At 40.7% G+C, this 13,505-nt stretch overlaps 1 protein-coding gene across 10 annotated transcripts in view; it reads right to left on the bottom strand.

Annotated features, from left to right (window-relative positions):
• LDB3 (LIM domain binding 3) overlaps positions 1-7,276 on the bottom strand; it is a 129,430-nt gene extending 122,154 nt beyond the window's left edge. For all 10 annotated transcript variants that reach the window (XM_009272432.2, XM_009272438.2, XM_009272445.2 and 7 more), the window contains exons 1-2: positions 7,200-7,276; positions 6,974-7,099 (exon numbers count right to left, since the gene is read on the bottom strand). In XM_009272432.2, the coding sequence (XP_009270707.1) occupies positions 6,974-7,066 (93 nt within the window). In that variant the 5' untranslated portion in view covers positions 7,067-7,099; positions 7,200-7,276. The remainder of the gene's footprint in view (positions 1-6,973; positions 7,100-7,199) is intronic.
• Positions 7,277-13,505: the final 6,229 nt, after the last annotated feature.

The following is a 13,505-nucleotide window of genomic DNA, read 5'->3' as shown; positions in this document are numbered from 1 at the left end:
CAAAGACACAATAACTATGGTTATCCCCACTTGTGAACTTCTCAGTTTCTCACAGTTAACACTATGCCTCCTGTTCAAGGGAAGGGTTATGTTCCCCTCCCTTTTGCAGGAAAGAAAGCTGCAAAGTCACTATGGAGTGTTTTTTTGGCATGAGTAGTAAAGCTAGCACCAAGAAATACTGACAGTATTTATAACTGAGTTGGTAACGGCATAGATGCCATTCAGCCCAATTATTTCATACACTGAGCTGTTTTCACGGATAATGCCACACGAGCATTGATGATTCAGATACAATCACACCCCAAAGAAAAAAGCTGCATTTAGCAGGTGAAATAAAGAAAGGGCTTTGAACCCACTGGTTACGTATTATGTGTCAGAATAGTTAGAGCAGCAGGTTTGATGATGTAACATCATTTAAGCCAGTACCTCAGCTATTACAGTCCATTATTCATATTAATCTGGCCTACATTCTAACAGGGCTAAATGTTTCTCCTGAAATTCAAAACATGGACAGAATTGAGAAACAGAACCTTAAATAGAGCTATGCATGGTGTCTGCACAGATACTGTGCAGAGTACATAATACTCCTTTCATACCTCTGGCCTTCAGCAGTGAGCTTAGTATTTAGCGATTACTTTAATCACACAAACAGATAAGAGGGGCTGCCTTTCAGTTCCAAGCACATACTTGATTTAAAGGAGAAATAATTTGACCAAGAGCTGTAGTTAGCTCCATATCCTTCCTGAAAGTTATTTGGTCAAGTACAGTACATGCATTCAAATCACATTGCATTATGATGCTATGATTTAAATAAAAATAATAATAAAAGGACTCTTCCCCCAAACATCCTGAGTTTAAAGATACAACAACAAGCTGCATGGATTTTTCAGAATGTTTTCTGCAGGGAAAGAAAACAAAAGCTTCTTATATCATGATTGTTTAACCAGAAAGGAAGAAATAGTACATCTTGTGCTAGAACTGCTTTGTGTTTCAAAAATCAGGTATTTGTTGAAATCAAACCTTCTCTTAAAGTGTTAGCGGCTTAGGTGAAATTAGTAATCCGTTGGAATTACTCCTCAAACCTGATACAGTATTTTTGATCAAGACAAGGAATGTTGCCTACCTCAGAATAACTAATGCCTTATCTCTTAGACTACCTGCATAGCCAAGTTTAAACCTGTTCTGCTTTATTCAGAGCAGAGACTTGAATCGAGTCCCCAGTATCCAGGGATGTTCTGACCCCCAGGCCCCAGAACCCATCTCTTTCTCTGGCCCAATAAATATTATTTTAAAAGAATGCAACTAGAGAATTTGCTCCCTTCCTCCTTGTCCAACATACACATGCCACTCGTGTTTGACGAGAGATGCAAACATATCATACAAATGGCCTATATACCGAACTGTCATTTATAGTGTAGATGCTGACTACTGGAACATCTCAAATAAACAACTCCAAATCAGGAGGTTTAGGAATTACTTGTAGGGTTCAGGCTCACAGAAATGCAGTAATTTCTGATAACTGTGGCTGTAAACATACCAGAATTGTCTTGCAAATTAGTTTGAAAGCAAAGATACCGTCTAAAGTAACTAGCATTCTCTCATGATACTGACACATCCGTACATATAACAAATGGCTGCACGTAATAAAATTCAGAATGCTGTAACTTTGGATGGGGGGACTCTGTTGCTCAAGAAGTGACCTACAAATTAAGTAGATTATCCCAAAGCAATGCTGATGCCCACAGAACAGCTGTTTTATCAACAATGTATAGAGAAGTTTCGGAGTGTTCTTAGAAGTTGGCCTGAAAGTATTTAATTTTCCTCTCACAAGGAACTATTTTGAGTTAAATTGTAGAAGACTAGAAGAATGTAAAACCACCCATGCATAAGAAATTACTACAGCTTATCTAGACATAAGACGGTCATTACATTAAATGGCTCACTCCCCCTTGATTCAGGAGTTGACTCAGTGTCATTTGAGTTTTGGGGGAAAAAGGAAACATCTCTACTGAATAGTAGTTAAAAAGGAAGGCTTTTAGAGGACATGAGACTTACCTGTTAGTTTTGTAGAATATCAACTATTATAAATACTAATCTATGGCTTTTAGTATTGTGAAGGACTTCACATTTGGAGATGAAACAAAACCTCTCAAAGTTGCAGTTGTAGCTGTAGGACAACTCCTCAGCAGTTCGATTCACCAGAGATGGATGCTTAACAGGTGATGTGGAATCAGCATTTCAAGGGAACTTGTTAAATTTTTTCAGCTCAGTCAATACAGGTACACTTCACTCTTCTGATTACAATTTATGTACAGCACCACATGGCCATCCAAACGACAGTTGCAGAATGCATAGTGCCTGACCCAGAAAATCTGAGGTTTCCCTGCCTTCAAGAATAGAAGAAAAAAAGCTGAGAGGGACTCCCTTCGCCCATCACTTGCCTGTTGTAAGGCACTGATACCCATATGCAATAAGGCCAACGGGATATGAATGCTGTCACGTAGCTCCTCTACAGGAAACACAGTCACAGCGAGAGATTGACATATGTATGCTAGGGAGTGGAGGAGAGACAGGAAGTATTCAGGAAAAGATCCTGGTAAAAGGAAAGAGCCCAACAAATGTGAGAAAAGCCTTCCTGCTCCTCCAGAGACATGGACTGCAAAATGCTAGAATAGGGTTTTTTTCCCCCCAAAGAGCTGTTTCAGGCTGCTTGTATCAGAGTAAGTATACAGATCAGCTAATTTCTTTTTTTCCTATTAGTGTTTGCCATTTCCCCTCACTGCGCTTATGTCATCACCAGAGTACTTCTTCCTCTAACACTTTCATTTTGTTTAAACACTGTCTCCTTCAGCTTCAGGATCTGGCTTTTGATTTGGAACCCAGGAAACATTAAAAACCCCCTCTATTAGGAAATACAAAACTGTATGGATAATCGCAGAGTGAATACACGAGTCATGAGTTACTGCACTGTTCTGGATAATATTTCTGCCATCTCAGATGACGATAATTTTTGCATACCTTTCAGCTCATTGGATCACCTGCAAGCCAGCCTGTCTCACTAGAAAAGCTTGCTGTTCAGCAATAATCATTCACAAATACATGAAGAGGCTCTGCTATTGCATCCATCCATGTACAATCATACCATCTTAGGTAACATGGCAACACAGCACTTAGATAATTAACTATGCCTAAAAGCCTTCTTACAGAGGATTAGGTCTATAAAATTAATGAATTCTGCTTGCTTCCAGACAGTTCATGCAAGCAGTAGGAGAAAATAACCTGCTTTGCTGCCCATGTCAATTTGGAAAGACCAGATTTATGCATATGATCACGCCACTGGTGACAGCTTAGCATTGCTAAGACTGACAGATGCTCAGCTTTACTAAGAGTCTGTCAATACTGTTTTCCTACCTCTGCTACCTGCCCATGACATCTCATGACAGAATTTGTTCTAGAGGGTAGGATGGTCTGCAGGGTGGGGACTGGAAAAATATTTTTTAAATCTTCCCAGATTATTTTCTAATGCCATTGTTAAAGGAGTGTGAAAGCTGCAGAGTGACCTTAACTCTTCTCCACTTGCTTTTGTCTCCTCTTTTCCTGTCCCCACCCCCCTACGTTAGTCAGACACTTATTTTTAGATAAAGAACAGATAAGCAGAACAATCCATTTCAGGGGCACACATCTTCACCTGTCACCCAACTGACTGACTGTGACTCCTGTGTCATATGCTGTTGACTATTCAGCAGTGAGCTGATCACCTGGACCTACCTGAAGGGAAGAAAATACAATGTCTCAGACAGCATTTTAGAGAGTCCCTTAAAACTGAACTGTTGAGCCAAACAGCTCTGAGTAATTCCCTTCTTTGCCCACTGTTTTAAGAGCATTTTCTAGAACAGAAGCATTAGCAATGCCACAATCTTGTATTGTGCTTTTGTCAGTAGGCTTCAAAGACCTTCAGGTTTTCTCCCCTGCTTCTCAGGTGGAGAAGTGCAAGCTAAGTGGGAATTGTATGGGGCTGGCTGACAGAGTGCAGGTCAACAGACAGCTAAGCCACAGCTCCAGTTCCTAAGTCCAGGGTGCCCACTTTATGCCTAGGTGTGGGCTAGCTTCATACTGGCACAATACTAGCTTCCCCTTTCAGGAAGGTCCTTGGAAACATGCAGGCATAAGACTGTAGATGGGATGAACAATCCCAGTGTGGTAGACTGTTGCCATTATCTTTCTCAGGAGCTCAGAGGCAACTCTCTCACAGCATGACTTGCGGCATGACAGAAGAGCACAGAACCTCCATGAAAAAGGATGAATCTTTTTGTTCTCCGTGGCCCACCCACAGTCTTATTGCTTGGAGGCAGTTAGAGTATAATGAGCATGTCCGCATGTAAACCCTATCTGCCTGCATAGAGGGATACTACGCATATGTAGGCAAAAGGGCCATGGCACATCTGGTATTAAAAGCAATTATAAGACCCTTTAAGTTGAAGTGTTTGGGGTTTAGGACTCATCTTGCACATAGAAAGTCTAATTCCATCTTAGGGCAGCTGTGGATCAAAACCAGTCCATAGACAAGTGTACAACATCCACTGGCAACATTTAGACCTGTGTGCCCTTCCCAAGAAGGGGATTTTCCTCACAGTTATCTTCCCTCCTCCACTCCCCCCAAGAATATCTTGAGAATGTAAGTACAGCTTTCTTTTTCCCCCATGATAAGACTGCAATTATGGCTACGTTCACAGCTCAACTCACTTATGACTGCAAATTGCTGATTAAGGGGAATATCTGATCTGTTTGGAGATACATTTGTGTGAAAGATGCTAAAGAAAAAATAGACTGTAAGAATATTATCATCAAAAGCCATGTATTACACTGTGTTCCAATTAAAAAATATCACAACCAGCAGGCATTCCTACTCCAGCTCCTCCTGAAAGAGGCTATGTTCATTTCTGCATGCCTGCTTTTCCCCTCTAAGGCAGGCTACAAAATCCAATCCCATCCCAAAGCAACGCTCGCAGATAAAAACTGGGCCTCACTGGGAAAGAGTTCAAAACATTTAACAGTGCTTTCTGACACTTCTACTGCTGGAAATGCAGCCAGCTGTGTGAAGAAGTAATTCCTCCACATGTTTGAGAATCCAGCCATTGCAGATTCACTCCTGCTCATCATATGCTCTCAAAAGCCCCATGAGAATTGTGTAGCCTTTGAACATATTGAGTATACTTTAAGAGATTATAATCCAAGGCAATGGGTTCTTTGGGAAACAACTGTTTTTTCATTTCTGATTGTGTCATACACAGTGCAGATGCCACAGCCACAGCCCTTGACTGACAGCCTCTAGGTAAGACTGAATTACTTATAAAAAAAAATAATCAACATTATACAGTGTGGGCTGCAGCGTCATGAAAATGCCTACAGAAATAAATTGGCACCTCTCTGTACTTACCTTGGGTGGGATAAGGAAAGAAATAGCAAAACTATTTACCACAGTGAAATTCGTATAAGTTTATGAAGTGAGTTTATTTTTGTGGGCAGGGGTTTTTTTTGGTTGTTTTTTGCTTGTTTGTTTTTAATAACACTGACAGAACAGCCTTCTTTGCAATTACTATGCCGCTTCTGCAAAAGGGGTTATGAAAAGTTCCTCTCATCATCATAGGACTTAGTATTAAGGTAAATGCATCTCTACCTTCAGAGAAAGGAATATTGTGCATAAGAATAAGAGAGATCAAATAATACAGAGCTTTACAGCATGAATATGAAATAGCATAGTTAAGACTTCAGAAGCTCACTGATGACTTTGAATCATGATTGTTGCAGGGATATCAATTTGGTACCCACAACTTAACAGACTGTATTTTTTCATTATGAAAAAAAAACAGTTTTCAAAGTAGCGTAGGTGGCTTTTTTTGCAGTGGAACAGACCTTTTGTTTGCATTCTATTTGTTTGTCTGATTAAATCATTCTGGTATTCCTTTTAAATACTGTTATGTAAGTAACCTCTCTTGTCATTGCACTGCAAAATAAGCCTTCTGCAGGTGATCGGTGGAGGAACCAAGATGTCTCTAAAAAGATCTGAACATTCTGGAACAGATTTGAGACTGTCAGAAAGAAAAAAGGAAAAAAAAAGGGAGGAAGGAGCTGCAAGAGGTAGTAGAAAGCAGAGTTCCCAAACCAGAAGTTACACAGAACTATCTAGTTGGATAAGAGAAGGGTAGGTAAGGGAAACACAAGTTTCCTGAAAACCATCCAATCTTAAAAGCTTTTATGAAACTGAGCTAATTCAGGTAATAAGAGCACTCCACTGCAACACCTTAAAATATTGCTCTTATGGAAAAAAAACCCAAAAGACAGCTAGGAAATAAATGGACTAATCTGTAATCAACAGATACACCACATAATTAATTATTAAATCACATGCTGTTTGTCACCTGCAAATGGAAGGCTTCTGCATAACTTAAGATCGTATTTTAAGCACTATTGAGTCTTCTGCTTGACATGTCTAATTTTCATCCAATTATTGCTCTCCTCCAAAAGAAGGGACATGTATTCCTATCTTTGTCCAGTTTTAACACCTAGACTTCATGAATTTACAAGCAGTTACATGTTTATTTGCCAGAAATATAATTTTATATTCCCATTCATAGTTGTTCTACTCCCTTCCCCCCAAATAGACAGCACCAGTGAGGCCCCTATCAGCAGAAAAAGAGACAACACTGTACAAAATAGAACTGGAAGCTTATTTAAAAGAGATGGTATTGTCATTCTTAAAAATATACTAACGAGAACTGTCTTCCTGAGGCATCATCAATGCCAGGTTGTACCTTGAATTGGTATATCTAAAGTCCACATGATATTCTCTTTATTCAGACCTAGCTGCAAAGATCCTCTATTTTGCTAGGCCAGGTCAGAGTGTACATATGACTAGTTCACTGCTATTTTCCAACCTAAACAAGCTCAACAAAGTTTTTTTTTGCTGACTTACTCTGGAGATGGTCAAGGGCATGTTGAAGTCCTTGCCCCCTTGCAGTCGGAAACCCCATGGTCCAGGTCCATTCAGAGTCACGCTGTAAGCCATTTTGTACCTCTTTCACAAGGCAACAACAAGGCACTGCAGAACAGAAGGATGGGGTAGACAGAGAAAGCGTGAGAAAACAGAATGAGAAAAGGGAAGAGTTTTATATACGAAAGCAATTCTCTTTCTGCCTTGCCTGTTCCGTCGTGCTGGGATATCACCTAAGAATAGATGGGAGCTATAGTGCAGATGCTGATATCCCAGCTGAGTAGGGCCCATAAAAGGTTTGTAACCAGACACCTACTATGCAAAGACTTCGTGACTCAGAGGTCTAATATAGCCCCCAGGGAAGGGGACAGATCTTTCTAGGCTTCTCAAGCCCCTCTTCATGCTCAGTTACTTTGTGGGCAAAACAAATTTTGTAATAAAACAAGCAAACAAGATCCCATGCTAAAATCCCAAACACCCAGATCTCTTTAATAACCTGTTACCAACTACATAGCCGTTTGTAACTTCTGCTTCAGAACATATGTATTGCACCGTGATATATAATGTACTACGAACAAGTTCTTTTTACATAGATCTTCCAATATATAGCAGAAAAGGCACCAAAAAAAAGTGTTTACCTTCTTTTGCATTGGTTTGTTAAACTGAAAAAAGTATATACTACATGCATTTAGCATCAGAAAAAAACCCCACAACTTCATGTTTGGCTCTTGGTTCCATAGCCCTTGCTTTCTCAAGGGAAAATTAAAATTTAGTCTCTTCGAATGCAGATAGAGGTATTATGGGTTATTTCTAATCAGCATTTAATTTCCGTGGCAAAAGCATAGTTTCACTACATACCTGTCTCATTATTTTGATACAAGTCTTCTAAAGGCACTACACTTAAGTGGAAGGCTGAGAATACAAATAGCTAGCTAACTGCTTCCTTAATTCATTCCTTGATTTTTCATAGTTTATATTCCAGTTGTTAGGTGTTTCATAAAACTTTATAACCCTTGTTCAGTAACACTGGATAGCATTTCTGCCTTAGATTGGGAACAGCTAAAATACAGAGAACCAGAGGGAAGGGGAGAAGCTGTTGGCAGAACTACAGATAAAAATAAAAAGCTTCTGCTCTCAGGATAAAGCTATAAACATTAAATAACACTCACCCCTTTCAAGTCATTAATATGTGCAGGACCTCCAGAACCACTCTACTGTATCTCCACAGCATCCCTGCCTTTACCCTCCAGTTACAAAGAAATTCCCATTACGTTAAGGTGGGGAAAAAAAAAAGAAAAAAAAGCATGGGTTCTACTCTGATAACCAAAAAGACAACGAAAACCACGTAATGCATTAGAGTGAGGTAGCTTGGTTTGAACGCTGATAATAGGCTACTCTGCCCCTACACCTACCTTAAAACGCGATAGAAAAACTGATGGTGAAACAGCAGAGAGCAAACATGATCAGGGCCCCAGTCTTTATCTGAGGAGATGGTCAATAATTTTTCAAAAACATGAGGCAATAGAAGTGTTTCTTTAGTATTCACAGTGGCAAAAAAGCCATTTGTACAAGGGAACGATTATGTTCCACATAGACACTAGACTAAACCACATAACCGTATTTTTCAGTCAGAGGTCCAAATTAAACCACAGAAATTCCCATGGATTTGAGTGAAAGTTGCACTCAGCCAGTAGAACTGGCCCAAACCAAAATCAACGCAGATAGCAACACACAGCTTAAAAAGAAAACAGGTTTCTGATGTCTCACAAATACTTTGAGGGCACACTTACATTAACAGCATTTGGAGCCTACCCTATATGAGGCCACAACTAGTGATGTTTGGATGATTACTTTGAGGGGTGACAAAACTAACTTGCTGCACTTCAAACAGCACAGTTTTCAGGCCTGCCAGTTTATCCAGGAGGTCTCTTTCTAAATGCTAGTACTGGATTTTTTTTTTTTTTTTTAAATGCACACACAAAAGATTGAAGGTAAATTCCCATTGCACTATTCCTTTCCTTTTCCTGGAAATTCACTGTTGTTTTTTAGTGCCCGCCCTTGGCTCCATTTCAAGGGTTCAAGAGAATGGAATAAAAACAGGAGCAAGATAAACATGGCAAGTCATTGCTTCACTAGTAAAGAGTATCACAGAAAAAAGTATTAGAAGAGAGGTTACGTTTTTATGGACTGTGAATTCTGTGCACGTTACCTTCCTATACTTAAATCTTCAGTCATTTGTGTAAAAAAAAAAAGGGGGGGGGGGGGCAAAACCCAGAACAGAATAAAACTGCGCAGACATCAAGCTGAACAGAGCTAAACATTAAGAAACAGGGATGCTGCTTAATCAAACACCATGTGCTTCTACCTTACTTTCAAATGTATAACATGCCATTTGCTTATCAGTTTAGGACATCTGAAGGGATCTGTGAGATCCTTCAGTCTGGGTGGTGTGCTAGGAAACTAAAATGGTAATCTCATTAGGGGCACTGCCATTTGAATGAAATGTTAAACTAAGGTCACTTGTTCCTACTCCTTTGGTTTCTGTCTTGTCTGCATGAACGTTCAGCATAGCTTGGCACTCAAAGTGTAGAGGACATGCTAGTGTCCTAGGCAACATTCCCCTTCAAGGCAACAGGACCACAGCTCTTTCATGTGCCTGCACTATCACTACCAGGTGCATTTTGGAGTAAAAATATTCCACAGTTTTCTTTCTCCAGGCCTCTCTAAGTCCTTTCCCTCCTGTGTTTGTTTCCCCTCTGTGCCTAAGAATGAAGTGCAAACAGTAAAGGAGCTCATGCTGTAGTCACAGCTTCATTTGCTGGGGACACTCTTAGCACAGGTCTCACTTGTCGTCTACAGACTTTTAATACAAGCAGCCTCTAAATAAGAAAGCTGTTGATCCACCCATATGACTATTTCAACCCTACCCCGTTTGCAATGGTGAGAGACGTGGGTGTTCTCACCGTGTCAACCATGCAGAGCAAACCCAGGAACTGGATTGGTGCAGCAGGTACAGTGCCATCATGGCTACCAGCACAAACCTCAGCAAAACCTTCCTGGAAACCTGAGGATGAAATAAACTGTGTGTACATAATAGACAATCCCCTTGTTTTCAGAAGCTTGTGATGTTTAGATTAGGTTCTAGTTGCTTTACACAACTGCCTGTTAGACTGTTCTAAAAATCATTTTTTGTTTGCTCAAATAGCAGTATTTTGTTTCTCTTGGTACGCCTTCTTCCCTACATTCTCCAGCTATGTCAAAATCTATGACTTGCTTATAATTCCCCCCCTTCAGACAGAAGCTATGCTGAGTCAGATGAGGTCAGTGGTGTAAGGAGTGACATTTAAAGAAAAAAACATATTCCAGGAGCAGGGCGACATTTTCTCTACAGGTATCAAAACCGAGAGCTGTCCAGAGCTCACCAGGTGTCCCCCCCAGAGCTGTCCCCAGCTGACTGATGGGAACGGTTGCAAGGAAGCTGGGTGGATACCAGGCTCTGCGGGCTCTACAGCAGAGGAGGGTGCTGCCACCTCCAGCAAGTGCCTCGGAGCCTGAGCAGAGCCATCCTTCCACAGCTACGTCAGAGACGTTACACTAGTGGAAACAATTCACATATGCTCGGAGACCATGTTGTATTACAGTGAACTAACCTTAGGAAAGCTACAACTGCATGCTTGGGAGTGCATAGCCATTAAGTGAATGAAATAAAAACCACTAGTGTCAATGCTAAATTAAGGTGGAAGGAAACAAGTAATGGAAATTCCAATTGTTCAAGTTGCTACTACTTCATTAAGCTGGCCACGTTACTCATCAGTTATATTTTAGCTGCAGTGGTAGATGTGCTCATAGAAGAGCCTTGAATTGCTGTTACTGCAGCAACAAGGTTGTATCATTTGTATCATTAAGCATTTCAGAAGTAGATTGCTTGAGAGTTTGACTTCTGATCTGCAATAGACTATGCATCTTTGGCATATAAAAAGACGCATGCAAGGTCATGGTTTCAACAGCCTTTTATGTTTTTCTTCAGGCAAGTGAAGGACTTGCCCTGCAGAGGAATAAACTATCATTTCTTCTTTGATAAAAAGATCTTCAACAAGCTGGATAGACATTCCTTTAAAAAGCAATCAGACAAAAATATTGGCTGCCTTTGTTTCAGTCTCCCTCACCTGAGGGAGTGGCAGTACGAGAAGGCAGCATTCAGCTTTATGACAAACACGTCCTTTTTGTCCCACAGATTCCTGCACTGTCTCCAGTAAGATTATCTACACTCTTTCAGAATAGTGGAAAGGTGAGGAGAATGGATCGGGAGCATGTGAAGAAACTACTCACCTAGATGCACGCATGAAGAAAACCCAAGCTTTGAACCAGATGTCTAATACATGCAATCCTAGAGTTTTCCAAAATTTTGAATTATCCCAATGTTAATTATATTCCATGTGGAATAATGAGGAAACAACAGCTGTACCTGGGGACTGATCTTCATTGCAATCCACAGGACAAAGTAGCACATATTTACTATATATTGGCTAATCAGTGCTAAAGAATTTGAAACTGACACAGTAGAGATGTAAAAGCTTTTTAGGTCTGAATTCCTACCTTGCCAATGTCAAATTGAATGTAAAAGTCATTACCAAGAGCAAAGATTTTTCCCGCAAGTTCAATATTGCTTCCAAAGCAAGACTATTCTACAATGCAAAAAGAGCTCATTGCCATCTCCTTTCCTTCACTGCTGAGCTCTGAACAAAGTTGAGCTAATCCTACTTGTACTTCCATGTACAGCTTTGTTTCACCCATTTAATCAAAATCTTTCAATTCTCACAGAACTTTGTATTTCTGAGTTCCTCTTAGTCCCTTTATCAAGTTGTCTTAAGTCCTGTATTTTGATCTTTCTTAAGAAACTAAATTTTCTATCACACTTGGCTTCATCAAATTCTGCTTTGTTGACACCTTTCTAGTAATGTGGTTTGTGGGTCCCAGCAGAATATGGTATTCCTGGGGAGATATGCTGGAGCAATATAATGATGGAATATTATCTCCCTTCTCTGTAATACAATGCCTTCAGAAATGCAGCTCTGTTTTCTGTTTGGCTGTTTGCTGCTGCCAGTATCACCTTACTGATGAATCAAATTTGCTGTTTACCCTCACCTCTAGATCCTTTGCCATGACTACTTTCACCATTACAGAAAACTGACATTTCACACATTTTCCCTGCTAGGTGGCCTTTTTTTTTTTTCCTGCCATGACCTCTTTTCACTACCACAAAAGACTGGGTATATACCATAGTGTAGTCAGACTTGATCTTTAAAAGATTTGAAGATTTTTGGTAACTATGTTAAACTGGAAACCATACCTGTGGAGAGACAGGCTACCAAGGGAAGGGGAGAGGAAAAGGTACCTGCCCAGACTGTTTACAAAGACTTTTTTGCTCCTGTATTACAAAAAGACTTAAGTGTTATGTTACTCAGTTCTCACCTTACCAGCATTTCAGTCATTGTTTTTACAGGCACCCACTACAGCATGTAATACTTAACAGTTCTATGGCACCTACCTTGCCAAGATATCAAATTTCTTTTTTTAAGGTAAAGAACACCTAAACATCTGTTGTTGTTACCATCTCCTTTTTACATATGTAGCCATAGCGCTTAAGTTACCAGCTTTAGGTCACAAAATGAGTCAACAGCAGCAACTGGATTAAAATGCAGGGCTCAGTTTCTAACACAGGTACTTGAACCAGAAAGAGAAGGCTGCAAAATGCATTGCTGTTCTGTTTTTATCGGTTCTTCCCTGACCGAGCAGAAACAAGGAAAGTTTCTAGCAACCCTGTGACTACTGTAATTTGTGCCTTGCTGCAGGGGATCCTAATTCACTGTTTCGGCTTACAAGAGAAAACAGCAGAAGAAAAAAAAAAAACAAACAAGCCCAAACACACACAAAAAAATGGCTAAAGAGGCTATGTGCAGATCATTGTCAGCTCCACATAGACCAGGGACAGAGCTGTGACATCGATGTCACAGGACCTCTACGGTGTGGGCTTGCCTCCAGAGAGCCTGAGGTTTGGCACAGCACAATGAACGTGCACAAGGCTTAGAAGAGGGATCCTGCGCCGCCAATGTAATTTCTCCATTGCACAGATTCCTCAAGGATCACTACACCACGCTGATGCAGCTGTGTGCCCCTATGCGTATGCCCACATGCACAAGGATGCAAGATTTAATCTTAAATTGAGCAGGCTCCCAAAAGTCGGATTTCAGCCAAATGACTCACCTACTCGTTTCTGCCTTCCCAGTAAAGGCTTTACTGGGCAACATTTTCCACTAGAGAAACTCTTTAAAGCTGCAGGGAGACTTTTAAAGACAGCAAGTGGCTCCCGCCTTACAGCCGTCGTTGGCGAGCCGTCTTTGGCTAGCACAGCGCCTGCGTTTTCCTGCCCGTTAGGCTTTCTGCTGACCTCTTAACCGGAGAGCGCTCGCAGCCTGCTCTCTCTACGCAGACGCGGACCCTTGGAGGCTGCGGG

This window comes from Aptenodytes forsteri, unplaced genomic scaffold (genome assembly GCF_000699145.1).
Source record: "Aptenodytes forsteri isolate BGI_AS27 unplaced genomic scaffold, ASM69914v1 Scaffold106, whole genome shotgun sequence".
NCBI lineage: Eukaryota > Metazoa > Chordata > Aves > Sphenisciformes > Spheniscidae > Aptenodytes > Aptenodytes forsteri.
Note: the sequence above shows the minus strand (reverse complement) of the source record. Positions and strands in the feature narration are given on the sequence as shown.